This window comes from Toxotes jaculatrix, chromosome 16 (genome assembly GCF_017976425.1).
Source record: "Toxotes jaculatrix isolate fToxJac2 chromosome 16, fToxJac2.pri, whole genome shotgun sequence".
Classification (NCBI taxonomy): Eukaryota; Metazoa; Chordata; class Actinopteri; family Toxotidae; genus Toxotes; species Toxotes jaculatrix.
The window spans coordinates 22,386,227-22,402,272 of NC_054409.1; the positions used below are offsets into that span (position 1 = coordinate 22,386,227).

A 16,046-nucleotide genomic window follows, 5' to 3' on the forward strand; every position below is an offset into this window, starting at 1 on the left:
CTTTGTTTGAATTATTTATTTGTTACTTCTTATATTAAATGTTATATGAGCTCATACGTTAATATTAATTTTTAGATTTCCAGCTTAGTGATAAGTTAATAGCCTCTTATACTTAACGTCCTCTAATTTTGTTTTTTTTATATCAGACCTCAAAACTGTATTTTGGATTCACAAACATCAAATTCTGACGACAACAACGATGTACAGCAAATGCTTAAGGTTATAGGAAACAAATACACACCACAGAAACAAAAAACTGTTTTTAATTTAACATTAAAATTACAGCAGCATGTATGTTCTCTGCTTGTTCACCCAGTTATTCATGTGTCCATTTCCTCCTTTACACTGACTCAACTACTCAGACATGACACTGTATTTCATTTACTGGCCAGTAGGTGAAGCTGTCAGAGAACACTTATTATAAAAATCAACTTCAGTTAACAATGAACTGTGTCCTTCAGTCGCTCAGTGTTTCAGTCAGATCCTCTCTGCTGATCATTTGAAGTCACTGACCTTATTCTTCAAAGTAAGACGCTGGATGTAACTGAGAAGATTTTCACCAGCGTGTCTTTTTCTTCTCACTGAGTGAACTCTGTTCTCTGAGTTCTCATGGCTCCTGTTTTGCCTTCTCTGTGTCTTGTAGTCGGGGTGAAAATTATTTTGAACTCTTTTCAATACTCCATCAAAGTAATAGAAATGGTCGTTTTCATCGTCATCGAGCAGGTTTTCATCGTGGTCTCTGACGGACGTGTGTTCTTCCTGCAGCTCTCCTGTCTCCTTAAACGCGTCCACAGAGGAAACTATCTTAGATCCCGTCCCTGCAAATCTCTCCATGCAGTGTTTCCACCCAGCTTCAGTGCGATGTATTAGGCCTCTGCAGAGCGGCACAGTGTCACCTGTAAACTGTGGAGGAGAACTTTCATCAGAACATTCACTGCTGAGTCATGTGACCATGCAGTTATTGTGTCTGGCCTTTTCATTTGACCAGCATCTTGTCTGATACCTCAGCTTCACTTACCTGTGGACGATCGGTGTGACTGTGGATTGTTTCTAAAGGATTTGAAAATGGAAACGGGGTCACTCCTGGATCTTTTCGATCTTCTTTCCTTGCAGATTCTGGCCTCTGAATCGTACCTCTCTCTTTATTCACTGCGCCTTCGTGAGGTTTGATCTCATCTGCTGGGATGTGCTCTCTCATCCTGAGGCCTGAGAAAGACTTCCCTGTCGTAGATTCAATATTCCTTGCTTTACATTTTATAAATCTGGGCACGGTGGCAGTCTCAGGCTCTGGGCTCATCGTGGTCGTTGGGGTCTCCTCTGTACTTGGCAGTCCGTCAGCTCTCTGTGCGCTGCCTCGGCTGAAGACTTCTGAACTCGCTGTTGTCTGTTTTATCTCTGTGTTTGCTGTAGTTGTCTCTGCTGTGGGCTGTGTTGTTGTTGTTGTTTCTGTTTCCATCGCTCTGTGTGAGGGAGGTGAGGGTATGACTGATTGTTCTGATGTCACATTTTCCTCTTGTTGAGTATGATTTATGCTCATAATTTCGTGAGCTGCATTATTAGTCTCTGTGTGTTGTGTTGTCTCTGTCGTTTCTGTGACCTGTTCCTTCGTATACGCAGCCGTTGTAGTTACTTCAGCTACACTTTCTGCTGGTTTCATTTCTATTCTCTCTCTTCTATCTGCTGCATAAATGTCTAAATAAAGTACAGCTGCTTTCAAGCATTTACACTTGGAGTTCTTGGAGTTATCTGCTTCAATAATAAAGTTTTCCTTTACAACTTTAGACATGTGTCGGGGGTCAGCCAGCTCCTTTGTGGGTATATTTACTGTTTTCCATCCGGTGTCTGTGTTCAGGATGAGTTTCCTTTCAGGTGGTGGTTCTGTTTGTGTCTCCGTCTCTTTGTCTGGGAGGAACAATGTGATTAAGGCTTCTTCTCCCACCTCAGTAAGCATTTGTTTGTGATCGACATCATTATTATCTGTTTTATATGTAGGGTCTGTTTGCAGGATGTATGCTAATCTTCTCTGGTCTCCATTTTCAACAGTATTTGTATGTGATCGTTGAGTTTCACTTTCTCCCTCTGGGCGCAGGAGCTCTGCTTGTTTTGTGATTATCTCCCCAATGAAATCTTCATTATTATCATCCTGAGCGGCCCTCAGCTTATGCTGCGATCTATTTATGGATTCTTTCTTCTCTCTAGATACCAATAAGAGCTGCCTCTTACCATAAAATCCATCATCATCATCCACACTAGATCCAGCTTGTAAGGAAAATTGTTTCTTAAGACTTTTTTGCAGAGTTGAGCCTTCAACCAAGTTCAAAAGTCCATTTTTCTTAATAATCCTGGCTTCACTTGTCTGTATCTCTAATTGTGATATATCTGAAGTTTTCACTGAAGAGCTGCCAGAGTGCAGGGCAGCAGTTTGGAAATCGTCGTGGTGACTGATCGAAGCTTTTGAGGACTGTTGTCCATCATGCTGCCTGAGAACTTTAATGTCCATCGCTCGCTGTGCGCTCTCCTTTTGTCTTATTTGTGGCTCTGAGATCTGTTTCTCTGATATTTTTTTAATGTTTATTGCTGATCTTATTTCATTCTCTTTGAGACAGCAGGAAATATCCACAGTCGTAGCAGCACAGTATCTCTTTGTCAGCATTTTTCTCTGTTGAATAATGGGGGCGGGTGTCCCGCTCTCGAGTTTCTCTTGTGAGAAAGGCTGAAAATTGTGGCCTGAGGCAGCTGAGTGATGATGCAGGAGCCATGCAGACCCTGAATTAGGACGATCTTTAATTATGTCCATGGCAATATGACCGATTCCATCACCAGCCTTAGTTGGTGTGTCTCTGACAATCATGTGCATCGCTTGTAGAGGATCTGACTTCAGAAATGCTGGATCTCTTTTTCCCTCGTCGAGAAGAGGAGCAATATCCTGGAATGACGAGAGAGGAAGATAAAATTAGATATAGAATCAGTACTTGACAAATGCATGAGCCATTACATAAAAACAACAATTTCAAGGACACTAGTCATCCATGTGAAATTTTATTGCCATGCCTGTGGCTTGGCTCTAGGGATGGCAGAGTGGCTGGTCCACCATTTTCATCCAAACTGAAATATCTCGGCATCTACTGGATAGATTGCCATAAAAGGCCCCCTGAGGATGGATCCTAATGACCTTGGTGATCCCCCGGCTTTTCTTCTTATGCTTGAATGGATTGCTGTGAAATTTGGTTCAGACATTCATGTCCCCCAAAGGATGAACTGTGAGCCTTTAACCTTTCACCCAGCTCGACTGTAGATTTCTAAAGCAAGAACTGAAATTTTTAACTAATGGTTCTTTTTTTACATTTTTTTTTTTTTGGGTTTCTCTCTGTCTCCATGCTCAGCCTGTTCTTTGTAATGTTATGGCATGTGGTTCTCTGAGCACATGAACACACCACACACACTGTTGACCATGCAGAACATTCATTGTTATCTGGGCAAATAGAGAGGAGATTAATCTCTTAAAGGGATTCATTCCCATTCCACAACTGATGCTCTGTTTCAGTAACTCTATTTTGATATGTCTGTTTAACCACGAGGACATATTACTGCTGCTTTTCATTCTTAGTGTTCTGCTTGACAGGTCTCAGGTTTTTCTGCCTTAAAACACAAATGAAAAAGGAGATTGAGTTTCACGGTAAAGGCTCTCTTGACGAATTAAAAGCATTAGATGGAAACTGCTTGAAAATGCTTTTGTGTCTCATTAGAAATCTGAACAGGCGCAGAAATATGCTGCACGTCGGATATTCTTATCATCAGCAGTGTGAAATCAGAAGGAAAATAAACCTGCTTGTTATTGTTTGTGTGATCATCGGCTCCGTGCTTTTAGATGTAGCGTAATTTGGGAGAAACACTCCCACCTGGTATGCTGATAATAAGTCCTGCATACAGCAGAGAGCAGCAAAACTGAGAAAATGTAATGAAATACAAATAACCTATGTGCTGATAGATGACAGCTCATGGAAGATATGGATTACAGTGGCAATAGTTCTCAATATACATCTACAGAACAAAACATTAGTGGGAACAAAAAAACGTTTAATTAGTAAGTAATGAAGTAGCCACATGTTTTTTGAGATTTACTTCAATTTAGACCGAAACAGGCATACCAACGCTGGAATATGGCTCCTACGGATTATTTCGGTCAAATCCTGAAGAGGCAACGTTTGTCTGTGGTCATCATGTACTGTGTATGCCAAGTAAAAGGGGGAGGTCTCTTGTTTGTGCTGCACGGTAACGTAGACACAGCTTCTCCGGATACACATGCAGTGGTGCTCAGTTTGGGTCAGACGTGTCCCTGGTCCTCTGGAAATCATCGGTTCACTGACAAGCAGTTGTCTACACAAACTCCAGCTGTAGTAATCCATGACCCAGTCCCCGTCTCCGAGGGGATTCAGGTCAGAGACAAGCAGGGACATCAGCAGCAGCCACGTCCTCATTGTGCTGAGACTAAGTGCTGGAAGGCAGCAGAAACCTGAGAGCAGTGTTCTTATCTTTATTGCACTTTCCCACTTTGTATATGCAAACCATGCAGCAAATTTAGGCTCTGCTCTATCTAACAAGGTACTGCAATTACAAAGAGGTGCCGTCCATCACTCTGACAGTGGTAGACCTTATAAGACAATGTAATGAGGAACGTAGCCTCTCCATTTTAAATTAATCTGTCCGTGTTTGTCTAATTACATTTGAGCATAACTTAATGGGAGGTGTCCAACGGGGTTAGGAAACACATGGTTCAGACAAAATAATTTACAAAAGCTGACCAGGGACAAAAGCTATACACATACAGAATAAAACAACAATAAAATAAAATAAAACAACTTATCTGACAACATAGTACAGCACAATTGACCTTTAAATAATATTAATGATTAACATTTGATAATAACTTTAAAAACAGTTGCTTTCAGTTTTATTAGTGACATCTCTTCACAGGTCATCTGAACTAAAAAAGGCTGAGTTCATGGACGTGGCTTCCTGTTATGAAGCAGGTAGATACAGTGCATTGCCCTTTGATGGCTTTGCTCAAATTTTTGCATATTATCAGACTTTGCTCATAAGACACACACACACACCTCAGATGAGGCACAGAGCCACAGTGCAGCATTGTCACTTTGCCTTCGTTCTGGCAGCAGGTAAGAATTCACTCTGTCTTAAATCTGCCAAAAAAAAAAAAACTTAACCTGTTTTATTGACTGATCTGTGCTTTTTCTTGTATGTGGCTCATTTTCCTTTTTCTGATGAGTTGGACTGAATAATAGTGGAAGTTTTTCTGGCAGAAACTTATAAATTTCTGGGGTGGATCGTGCTATGTACATATGGGAAACTAATTTCTTGAACTACATCAGCACTGAGGATTTTTCCCTTAAAGTCATGGCTGTAAAATAATTCAAAGGTTCAAATCTTTTATTTGGCACTTGCGCTTCGACATGAGGGTGTAAGGCAGGGTGGCACACTGGTGAGGCTGCACTTAAAGGCCAGTGTACAGCAAAGAATGATAATTAGAAAACAATTACAAAATAAAAGATAAAAAAATTACAAATATACATAAGTTTTAAAGGTATGTACATTGGTTCTATTATAGTGTATAAAAAAATCGACATGCATAAATTTTATGCAAAACAGTTTATTTTTAAATTACAGCCTCCAGCAAGCCCTGCAGTCCTGACCGATCAGACCAGTGATATCTGATCTAACAAAATGGGAAATACCAACACCGCATGCCAGATGAGCAACTACAGCAAAAGGAACGTCCGAGTATTTGTCACAGAAAAAGCCCTGGAGATTGACGGCTTCATCGCTTCCGAGTCGGGGGGTGAGGAGAAGATCTCTGGGTCTGTGCTTCCCGAGGACAAGAAGTTCACCTTCAAGAAAGACGTGAAGTGCATCCGTGTGCTGGCCTCTCAGACCCAGGAGGTGCCCTGGGAAGCTGATCACTTTGTGTCCATCTTTGTGGAGGATGAAGACGATGAAAACGTTTGCTCCAAACAAATCATGCACAACATGGCGCTGAGTGCTCCAGTTACTGTGCTGCTCTATGATGTGTAGAAGAACACCTCTGTCTAGCTAATGATAAAGAAGACAATTGCATTATGTTTTTTTTATCTAAAGCAAATCCAAATTAACTTATTGAACACTTGAAAATTTTCAGATGATGGAATTCTTACTGCTGTTAGCGTAGCACATCTCTCATGATGCCTGCAATAAAATTGCCGCTCAGCTTCACGGCCCTCCTGCCTTTGCATTTGTCATTGCGAGGTAAAATCAGATTACACATTCATTTGGCGTGACTGTCTTTGCGTGACTGGCCCTCTGTGATCATCTGCCTCAGTCCACATCTCAGGATTGTCACTAAACTGTGGAGCCTTTATTCATACTCGAGGTCTGTGCTAAATTAGATGACATGGTGAGGGGTCCCTATCGCCCACATGGCCACCTCCGTTTGTGGCTCAGTCAACAAGTTCACACACACACACACTTTATTCTCCCTCCCTAGTTTCAGAATTTTTAACTTGTGCAACAAGCAGAAGCATAAATATGTCTCATCGTGATTTTAATGTTATCGTCAGGTTGTTTTGTAATAAATATTTGCCGGAGCCCATGGCAAATCAACATGACCAAGCAAAAAGCGAGTTGTGTTATGAAAGCTGTAACATGTTTTGTAATAATTTTGACACACAAGTATGACTAACAACATGCTACACGGATGCAGGGGAAATTGTTTCCTCGTCCCATCCTTCTAGACCATCCCTCCGTTTACTGCCAGACTTATTTAACATCAGAAACAATTCCTGATGGAGGCTTTTTCAGCTGAGATCGTCTATGAGTGAATGGACAAAAGACAGAAAGCAGAACAACAGGAACTTTGGTGTTACGGTGTTGTGGTTTGGGACCAGTACAGAGGCAGGATTCATGTGAAGGAGCGAAGCAGTCGCCTGGTGAGTATGAATCCTGACATGGACTGTTTGTTTTTGAAAAGTTAAGTTTAGTTGTTATATAGAATATACAGAATAATACAGAATTTTATGTTTGTAGTGAGGAGCAGTGGAACATAACCATTTAAGTAATTACAATACTGAATCCACTATTTATCTTATTCTATAAAAAAAAGTAAATTAATAAGCACTGAAATACTCTGACTGCACTCTGACTCAGTTATAACCAGTCATTATTATAAGATTGGGGCTTTTACCCTTTTAGAGACTGAACTATCCAGTTAAAGTTAAAATTATTTTCTATAATTTTATTTTCTAAAACTTACTCAAAGGACCTTCTTTTACCACAGGTATTGAGCTTAGTACAGAAACTTCCTTTGTCATACATTTTCTCACTTCATGTTCTACAGGTGATATAATACATTATTCTCCCTCCCTAGCTAACACACAGAAATGAGGTCGACGGTGTTTTTCTATGTCTCCTACACACTGTGTCTGTGTTTGGGCCTGCTCTGTGTGCTGTTTGTGAGCTGCTGGAGCTCACACTGGAGAGGTGGTTTCTCCTGGGATGGTTCAGCCCTCGAGTTCAACTGGCATCCTGTGCTCATGGTGTCTGGGCTGGTGGTTCTGTATGGTAATGGTAAGTGGTATAAATTGCACATGAATATTTATTTGTTTTACTTTACTTTTGTTGCTCTTTCTCAGTTGTCTTTGTCTCTGCACCTGCAGCTGCCGTTGTGTATCGTGTACCGTTCACCTGGAAGCAGAGGAAGCACACCTGGAAGCTGGTGCACGCTGGACTGATGCTTTTGGCTTTGCTTCTGGCCGTCCTGGGTCTGTGTGCCGTGTTTGACTTCCACAGAGGCTTCAACATCACTGACCTGTACTCTCTGCACAGCTGGGTGGGCATCTGTACTGTAACGATGTTTGCATTTCAGGTATGAACAACAGATATTTACACACTCTGTACTCTGTTTAATTCAGAATCCTTTTTTCCTTTTTCTCTGTGAGTTATTGAATGTATTCGTACACCCAAAGCGCTGAAGCTGTAAGACAACACTTAATCATTCCCCCCTTGTCATGCTGATGGATAGTGGATCCTTGGCTTGGCTGGTTTCTTGTTTCCTTGTTCTCCTCTGTGGTTCCGAAGCGGCCTGAAACCTGTCCATATCTGGTTAGGAAAAACAATCTTGATCCTCGGTCTGATCGCCTGCATCAGTGGTATCAATGAGAAACTGCTGCTCACGCTGTAAGTGATCAAATATCCAGCTGACACAATGTCTTCTTTATTTCAATGGGAAAACAACCAAAAATTGCTCTTAATCTTACACAACATTAACAAAACCACGATGAGGAGCTGTTGCACTGTAAATCAGTTTGTCAGATACTGAATTTCCTAACTCAGTTTCTCAATCCACTGCAGTAACGGGAGCAGTGGTGAGCCCTACAACTCGCTGCCCGTGGAAGCAAAGTTTGCGAATTCCCTCGGTATCCTCATTGTGGCCTTTGGATTGGTCGTCTTTGGAATCCTATCCACAAAAAAATGGCGGAGGCCAGAAACAGACCGTGAAAGTGTTCATGTGAGTATGGATGCGATGGTCATCATATTTTTGTTTATCAATACCACCTTGAAATCTGGATTGCCTTACCATAAACAACTTTTCTGAATGAGATAATAATCTGGGTGTTATTTTAATTACAGCCTCTGCTCAGTGAGGCAGCACGTGAAAATAATGGATACACTTAATGTGCCGTGGAGACCCAGCAGTGCGCACGTTTTCATTCCAGCCAACTGAATTTCACCAGCACTAACAAGGAATGGAGAAAAAAAATGTTTTTCTTGTTCAAAAATTAAGTGATGACTTTTCATGTTTTCTAAATCTTGTTCAATGTTTTGTTAAAAATGTGATAAGCTTTTTCTGTCATTGTGAATAAATGACTTTACTCACCGGTAATTTGCAGAATAATTGATTTTTTTTTAGACATTTCTGAGGTTCTTTGTTCTGCTTTCGAGCAGGTTTATAAACACTCGTGTTAAAGCAGCATTTGATGGACGCGTTTTCTTTTTCTTGCACAGAGTGAATTTATTTTGATAAATAATGCATGTTTATATCTTTCTGACTGGAGGCATTATCCCATGTGCTATCAGCACATGGGATAGTATGGCAGTATGTAGTAAGTAGTATGGCATTTTATTAACAATGTAGGTGTGCCCCAATGTAATACAGACCCACACCATTAGATGTCAGTGTAGTGCAACATCTAGATTCAGATGGAGTGTAAAGAGCCAATAAAAGTGTGCTGACAAATTAAATTCCAGCAATAATGACAGTAATTGCTCAATGTGTAGAGAAAATTACAACATTTCTACCTACCAGCTTTACCTCCACTCACACACACGCAAAAAAAAAGCATCTGAACATGTGAACGTGTTTAACAACATACATTATTAAAAACTCATTTAACGGTAAATTGGCTAAAGTGGATTACAGTTAGTTTCAATTCTTATTTTATTCCTTTTCTTTTTCAGATTTTAGTTTTTTACTTTATGAATGCGCTATGTATTTTGATATGATTTATTGTAAATCCACATCCCGGACAGTGGGAGGCGGTATCACATCTCGAGGACGTCCCCCAAAATAAGAGACGAAGAAGAAATCCACTTCCTGAATGGTTGTGCACAAGCTAGCAAAGTAGCTAACATCCCCCCGTTAAGATAACTTTCTCTGTTAAAATGGATGTAAATCAGGCGAAGCAGGAACACCTACTCGCATTAAAAGGTATTTTTAAGTCATTGCAGCAGGATGTAGATTGTGACTCCAGAGGTGGTTTTAGGCGTAAAACAGACGCGTTAGTGTTTCTCTGTAGCAGGTTGTTGTCATTTGTTGTTGCTGTTAGCTGCTAATAGAGCTAACACTGCTAATAGCATCAAACATTTACATTTGATAATATACAGTTAAGACGGTTTGTGACACCTGTAACTTTAAAGAGGGCGTTTCTTGTCGTTATTGGACCTCAACGCTGAAAGTGACAGCTATATATATACCATGCTCTCACATGAATTACTCCATAATGTCAGCAAAGAGATTAAATATCAGGGTCATTTATCAGGGCAAAAAAAAACATTTCAGCTTCTACAATGTGAGCATTTTCATCTTTTCTGTTTTATGTCATAATAAACTGAAAATCTGTGAGTTTTCGACTGTTGGTCAGACAAATCGACCAATAGGAAGAGTTCTGTGAATTTGTGACTGGAATTCTTTGCTATTCTCTGATGTTTTGACTAATTCATTAACTAATCAACCCTTGTTGATTCTTCTAATTTCTGGGGAACCATGTGGCTGAATAAGAAAATTATTTTTGTTTTGAAATATAATATAATATAATACACAACTAATTTTATATCCACACTCAACAGAAGTTGGACAGGATGCATTACAATGAAAGACTTTTCCAGATTAGAGCTGCAGCAAGTAGAAACTTCTGTGTCCAGTCGCTAACTAATGTCTCTTTCCTTCACAGTGATGCGCTTAACAAAACCAACACTCTTCACAAACATGCCAGTGACATGTGAGGATCGAGATCTGCCAGGTGAGCCTGTCAGAGAGACGTCAGAGTAACAGACACAGAGCCTGAAGGGAATTTAATTCTATTTTACAGGCCTGTAGCCAAAGATAATTATCTGAACAGCATGTTGTGTTAGCTAATGGCCTATGTAGTGTCTCCTTTATCCGTATAAAGCCTGCTGAGTTTCTGGTGTTTGCTCTCCCCTCTGGTGGGGTACAGCACAGAGCAGTGTGTTGGCTGCATTTGTAACTGAACTCCGCTTAAACCATAAATCATGTTGGCACTTCTAGGTAGGATTGCTATTTATATAAGGGAAGCCATACAGTAACTTAAAGAGCACAAAGATGAAGTAGTTGAAACCATTCTCCTTTTTACCATGTGCCACCTTTAACTCCTGCGCTGATTACAGAGCCTCCCATTTCTTCTTCTTATTATTATTAATATTAATATTAGAGGTAGATTAATGAGAAGGAGTCACAGTAGTATAGTAGTATGAGTAGTATAGTCCTTTGAAACCTGATCTTCAAAGGTATTTCCTGTCTCTCTTTGATCCTCCCTGCAGCGCAGAGAACACTCAAAAACTCCTTCATGAAAAATGACCATGTCAAACAAAGTGTGTATATTTTATAAGGTGCTACATATACAGTATGCAGAATGAACTAAATTCCCGGTGGTGTTATTAGTAGGGAGGCACTGATCCAATTTTTTTGCCTAATCCATTGCAACTCTGGCTATCTGCCATACACAGAGAACTGATACATGTACATGGCACATACTTTATGTTTTTATTTCCACAGGAGAGTTGTTTGGCCAGCTCATGAGGGCCGACCCCTCCACCATCAAAGGAGCAGAGACGTTAATGCTCGGAGAGATGCTTACGTTACCACAGAACTTTGGGTAATAGATGCTCATTTGCTTCAGAGAGTTAAAGAATTAAAAAATGAACTCTGAGTACCTTTTATAGCGCAAACTGTTGATTTGGCTGCAATTTGACTTTTCCACATCTTTTCATGACACAGGAATATTTTCCTCGGAGAGACCTTCTCCAGTTACATTAGTGTTCACAATGACAGCAACCAAGTTGTAAAGGACATCCTTGTGAAGGTACTGTTAAAAAAAAAAAAAAAACAGATACCTGTCCAACATGCAGTATACTCTTTTCACTCCTCTTCTGCTCATAATTGTCCTGTCACGTTATGTGATCCTTCTCAGGCTGATCTACAGACCAGCTCACAGAGGCTCAACCTCTCTTCATCAAACTCTGCAGTAGCGGAACTCAAACCTGAATGCTGCATTGATGATGTTATCCATCACGAAGTCAAAGAAATCGGAACACATATGTGAGTGGGGTTTTTTTTGTTTGTTTTTTCTAAATAGATTTTGTTTTATTTTGTTTGTTATAGCCCAGTTGTTGCTGTTACGTAAACGTTTGTTTCCTCTCTTCCAATTCCCAGCTTAGTTTGTGCAGTCAGTTACACCACACAGTACGGGGAGAAGCTCTATTTTCGCAAGTTCTTCAAATTCCAGGTGAGTTATATTTGAGCGTTCTCATTAGATGACAGTGGTAAACTCATGTGCAAGCTTGGAGGAGGCCTGAGAAATGTCACAGGTCTACAAGAGAGAAAATGCAATTACCATCCGTGCTGTGCATTCGGTGTGTCGCAGTCTCCTGCCCTCAGTTTGTGAACCAACTGTAGCCCCGGTGCCCTTCCTTTTTAGAAAGACCTGTATTATCTGTCATTCCATTTCTTATCTTTCCAGTCTGATTAGACATTTTTGCAAGAAAACAGTTTTTATTCTTTTACTGCGAATGGAGATACAGTGTGAAAAAACTCCAGCATTCAGTTTACAATCTATTCTCAATCAGGTTTTGAAGCCGCTGGACGTGAAGACAAAGTTCTACAATGCAGAGGTAAGTCAGCCACTGTGAAATACCACCTCCAGCTGCGGGGTAACTCTCAGTGCAGCTGCCAACATTCAGAATCCCTGCACTCATATCTCACCATGTCGTTCTGCAAATAGAAGAACTGTATTGTATGACATGCAGGTTCTTATGTAGCACATGCAACATGCTTCATATCATATTTCATTTCATTGTTGGAAACATTTCCAGATGCTAATAGAGGGAGTTAGTACAAGACAGATCTCCTGGAAAACCCTTGCATCTTCAGAAAAGTCCATTCGACAGAAAAACATCAGACTGTTTCAGCAGCTGGAGATCGAGGGTTTTCCTGGTGGAGACAATAAGCTTTTTCCTTTTTCTCATTTTCATACCAGTAGCTTTTTATATTAGACTGCAAATATTCATTGTCATCATCGTTGGCATGTAACTTCATTTGTTTATTATGTCTTGTATTTTATTTTCTCCATTAGAGTGACCTCAGTTCTGTGGTAATTGTTTCTTCTGTTCTCATCGCTGAACATTAGCGTCTCTTGATCCTTTTGGTGCAGCAGACTTTGTCTTTCTGGGGCCAACAGAAAGGTGCAAAGTAGAAAAATGGAAAGAAAACTATTAATAGTGAAACGTCTCGACTGTTCAAGGATAAACAAGTGTTAAAACACTGTGTGTTGATTAATTTTAACACGTTAGTCTTCGAAATGAACTTTCCATTATTTTTCTTTTGCCCTTTCTTTGGACGCTCATGCTTTCTTGCAAACTCATCCTACACAGGGCTTGGATTTTTTTTAATTGAAGTTTGTGGTGTCAAATTGTGGTGGGTGGGGATTGTATTGATTATACAGTTTATCATCATTGGGGAAATGATCAGTTTTCAACTATGATTGTTCACATTTTCTCTTATATCTAAGATATAAATGATTATGTTGCAGATGTTACTCAGATGCTTTTGAATCTCATTTCTCACTCTTGTGTTGCCGGGTTAAAGTTTACAGTGTGACGTAACAGGCCGTTTGTGTGGCCTGTCAGTGATGACAAAACCAAAATCACTTTCTTCTTACACTCGTTTCATAATTAATTAAAGTTAATGAAACAAATATATTTGATTACATGTGATAGAAGTTTCAGGTATTGCTTGGAATGGCTTTGCATGAAACAGAGATGCTAAACTCTGTGATTTAACATTAACCTCGTTCAGAATGGTTCATGGTCAGTTCTTAAATTGTGAATTGCAGGCATGAACTAATTTCTGCTTCTCTCTCATTGAATCTCACGGTATAGCAGAGGTTGCACAGAAAAATTAAAAACTTTAAAGACCACTGAGTGTTGCTCTCCTAAAACATCAACTAGTTGCCTGCATTTGTAAATCTGTTGGTTCCAGAACAAGCTGATGAAAGTGACAGGAAAGCAGAACAGTCATTCAGTTCCTCTGAAAGGCTCTGATACAGATGATAAGGCTGCTTTAAATAATCTGATTGGTTAAAAACGCACAACTAGTTGATTTTTGAGAGACCACTTTGAATGATTCGTCGGCTGGTAAATATCAGTCGTTGTGCAACCCCTACTCTATACTCTGCTGGTCAGCACTTGTACTAACAACATCCTCAAAGGTACACTGAGCAAACTTAATAGAATTAAATTTGTGTAGTTAAGGTTTCTATGTTTAATGTTGTCCTCTGAGTCTGGTATATAAACATTGTCTCACACATCACTTAGAGAGTAGCTTAAAGGATAAGTTCACATTTTTTTCTCGAGCTGATCTCAAAACATTTCTCACATGACCACAGTGTGTACACTGACAGAGTTACAGCTCTATGCAATCATTCCTCCTGTCCATACTGGTTGTGAAAAGATCCCTTCCTCGGTGTGTGTCTCCCACAGGGACAAAAACCACAGTCCTCTTTTTGTGCAGAAACATATATTCCTATAAGCTTCACGTTCGCTTTGGTTAAACTTTCTTTATGGGCTGTGGAATTTGTCACCCATCTCTTACTCTGAGATCTTGTTAGGAGGAAATTTACAGCGACCAATAACTCTCAGAATGTACACGTGAGTATTGTTATAAGACGGACCTGAAAAAAATGTGAACCAGTCCTTTAAGGCTGTAGGATATTGCACAGACCTAACTCCTCTTAATAGCTAATGAAGGAAGTTGATGTGTTGCTCAGTTCGCCTTGGAGATTATGTAATTGTATTTAATTATGAGCAACAAATATCAGTTTGATACCTCTCTTCTCTGCTTCAGACAGATGAGGTGTTCCTGGAGGCTCAGATCCAGAACATCACCAACTCAGCAATGTTCATGGAGAAGGTCTCTCTAGAACCCTCCATGATGTACAACGTCACAGAGCTCAACATGGTCTCGTGTGGAGATGAAGGGTAAAGGCACATATTCCATCGCGGTGATCTAATTGCAAAAAAAAAAAAAAGGGGGGGGGGGGGGGGGGGGGGGGTTTATTTATTTGTCGGCTTTTACACTGTCAGCTCTTTTATCCTCACCAGAGAGTCCACATTTGGGAAAATGTCCTACCTGCAGCCTATGGACACGCGGCAGTACCTGTACTGCTTGAAGCCAAAGCCGGAGTACGCGGAGAAAGCCGGTGTCATCAAGGGAGTGACGGTGATAGGCAAGCTCGACATCGTATGGAAGACTAACCTCGGGGAGAGGGGGAGGTTACAGACCAGTCAGCTGCAGAGAATGGTATTAGGATGCTGTTTTGATGTCTAAGCTACTGACAAAATCAAAAAATCAGATTCTGTTTCATTCTCTTGTGTTTGTTGTTATTGTGGGTTTTGTCCTTGTGTGTCCTCCAGGCTCCGGGGTATGGAGATATCCGGCTGTCTTTGGAGATGATTCCTGACACTGTCAACCTTGAAGAGCCTTTTGACATCATCTGTAAAATCACCAACTGCAGGTAAAAATCCCCCAATTACTACTGAATCAGTAGCACATGATCACATGACTGAATTACAGACATGATCCAGTAGCACTAACAACCAGCCTGTGGACTTCCTGTTGTAGTGAAAGAACCATGGACCTGGTGTTAGAGATGTGCAACACCAGGTTGATCCACTGGTGTGGCGTATCAGGGCGACAGCTGGGAAAACTTAGCCCCGCCGCCTCGCTCTCTCTGCCCCTCACACTCCTCTCATCTGTCCAGGGTCTGCAGGTATGTGCTAAACTTATAGAAAAACTATTATTAGTGTGCTGACATCTAAGATTGTCATTGCTTAGTAATGCGATATTCTTCACCTTTTTGTTTTAGAGTATTTCTGGACTTAGACTCACAGATACGTTTCTGAAGAGGACGTACGAATATGACGACATTGCACAGGTGTGTGTGGTCTGCCCGTATACGAGCAACGAGTGCTAGAAATTTTATTTACCTTTTTTGGCATTTTAGAAATGAGTGGACCAACTGTGGAATTCTGCATATAACGCTGACATTTCACTCTTTTTGCAACCTGAGGGGATTACGCTGTATTTTAAAATGAATTGTGAATAATATAAATCTCTTTCTTTAAAAATAATAATGTAAATGTGCATAAATGTTAATAAATTCTCTGTAATCTTTGATTTCCTATTGCTTTTAAAAACATATTTCATG

The 16,046-nt window shown here is 40.3% G+C and overlaps 2 protein-coding genes across 2 annotated transcripts; both read left to right on the forward strand.

Annotated features, from left to right (window-relative positions):
• The first annotated feature begins 7,427 nt into the window (after positions 1 to 7,427).
• Positions 7,428 to 8,689, forward strand: LOC121195654 (cytochrome b ascorbate-dependent protein 3-like). The gene is made up of 4 exons (XM_041059254.1): positions 7,428 to 7,614; positions 7,704 to 7,912; positions 8,069 to 8,223; positions 8,398 to 8,689. The coding sequence occupies exons 1-4, from the start codon at positions 7,428 to 7,430 to the stop codon at positions 8,639 to 8,641; spliced, it is 795 nt and encodes a 264-aa protein (XP_040915188.1). The 3' UTR covers positions 8,642 to 8,689.
• A 937-nt stretch (positions 8,690 to 9,626) lies between these two features.
• On the forward strand, positions 9,627 to 16,015 carry trappc13 (trafficking protein particle complex subunit 13). Its single transcript, XM_041059085.1, has 13 exons — positions 9,627 to 9,754; positions 10,497 to 10,565; positions 11,339 to 11,438; positions 11,561 to 11,645; positions 11,754 to 11,881; positions 11,996 to 12,068; positions 12,409 to 12,453; positions 12,915 to 12,932; positions 14,684 to 14,817; positions 14,941 to 15,139; positions 15,253 to 15,353; positions 15,461 to 15,608; positions 15,705 to 16,015. Exons 1-13 carry the CDS (start codon positions 9,709 to 9,711, stop codon positions 15,810 to 15,812), a joined length of 1,254 nt encoding a protein of 417 aa, XP_040915019.1. The 5' UTR covers positions 9,627 to 9,708; the 3' UTR covers positions 15,813 to 16,015.
• Positions 16,016 to 16,046: the final 31 nt, after the last annotated feature.

Bases quoted from the DNA above. Each gene is read 5' to 3' on its own strand.
- LOC121195654 (XM_041059254.1), top strand. From the start codon at position 7,428: ATGAGGTCGACGGTGTTTTTCTATGTCTCCTACACACTGTGTCTGTGT. The intron at 7,615-7,703 runs GTAAGTGGTATA...CTGCACCTGCAG, and splicing joins GGTGGTTCTGTATGGTAATG to CTGCCGTTGTGTATCGTGTA. The intron at 8,224-8,397 runs GTAAGTGATCAA...AATCCACTGCAG, and splicing joins GAGAAACTGCTGCTCACGCT to TAACGGGAGCAGTGGTGAGC.
- trappc13 (XM_041059085.1), top strand. From the start codon at position 9,709: ATGGATGTAAATCAGGCGAAGCAGGAACACCTACTCGCATTAAAAG. The intron at 9,755-10,496 runs GTATTTTTAAGT...TTTCCTTCACAG, and splicing joins ACACCTACTCGCATTAAAAG to TGATGCGCTTAACAAAACCA. The intron at 14,818-14,940 runs GTAAAGGCACAT...TATCCTCACCAG, and splicing joins GTCTCGTGTGGAGATGAAGG to AGAGTCCACATTTGGGAAAA.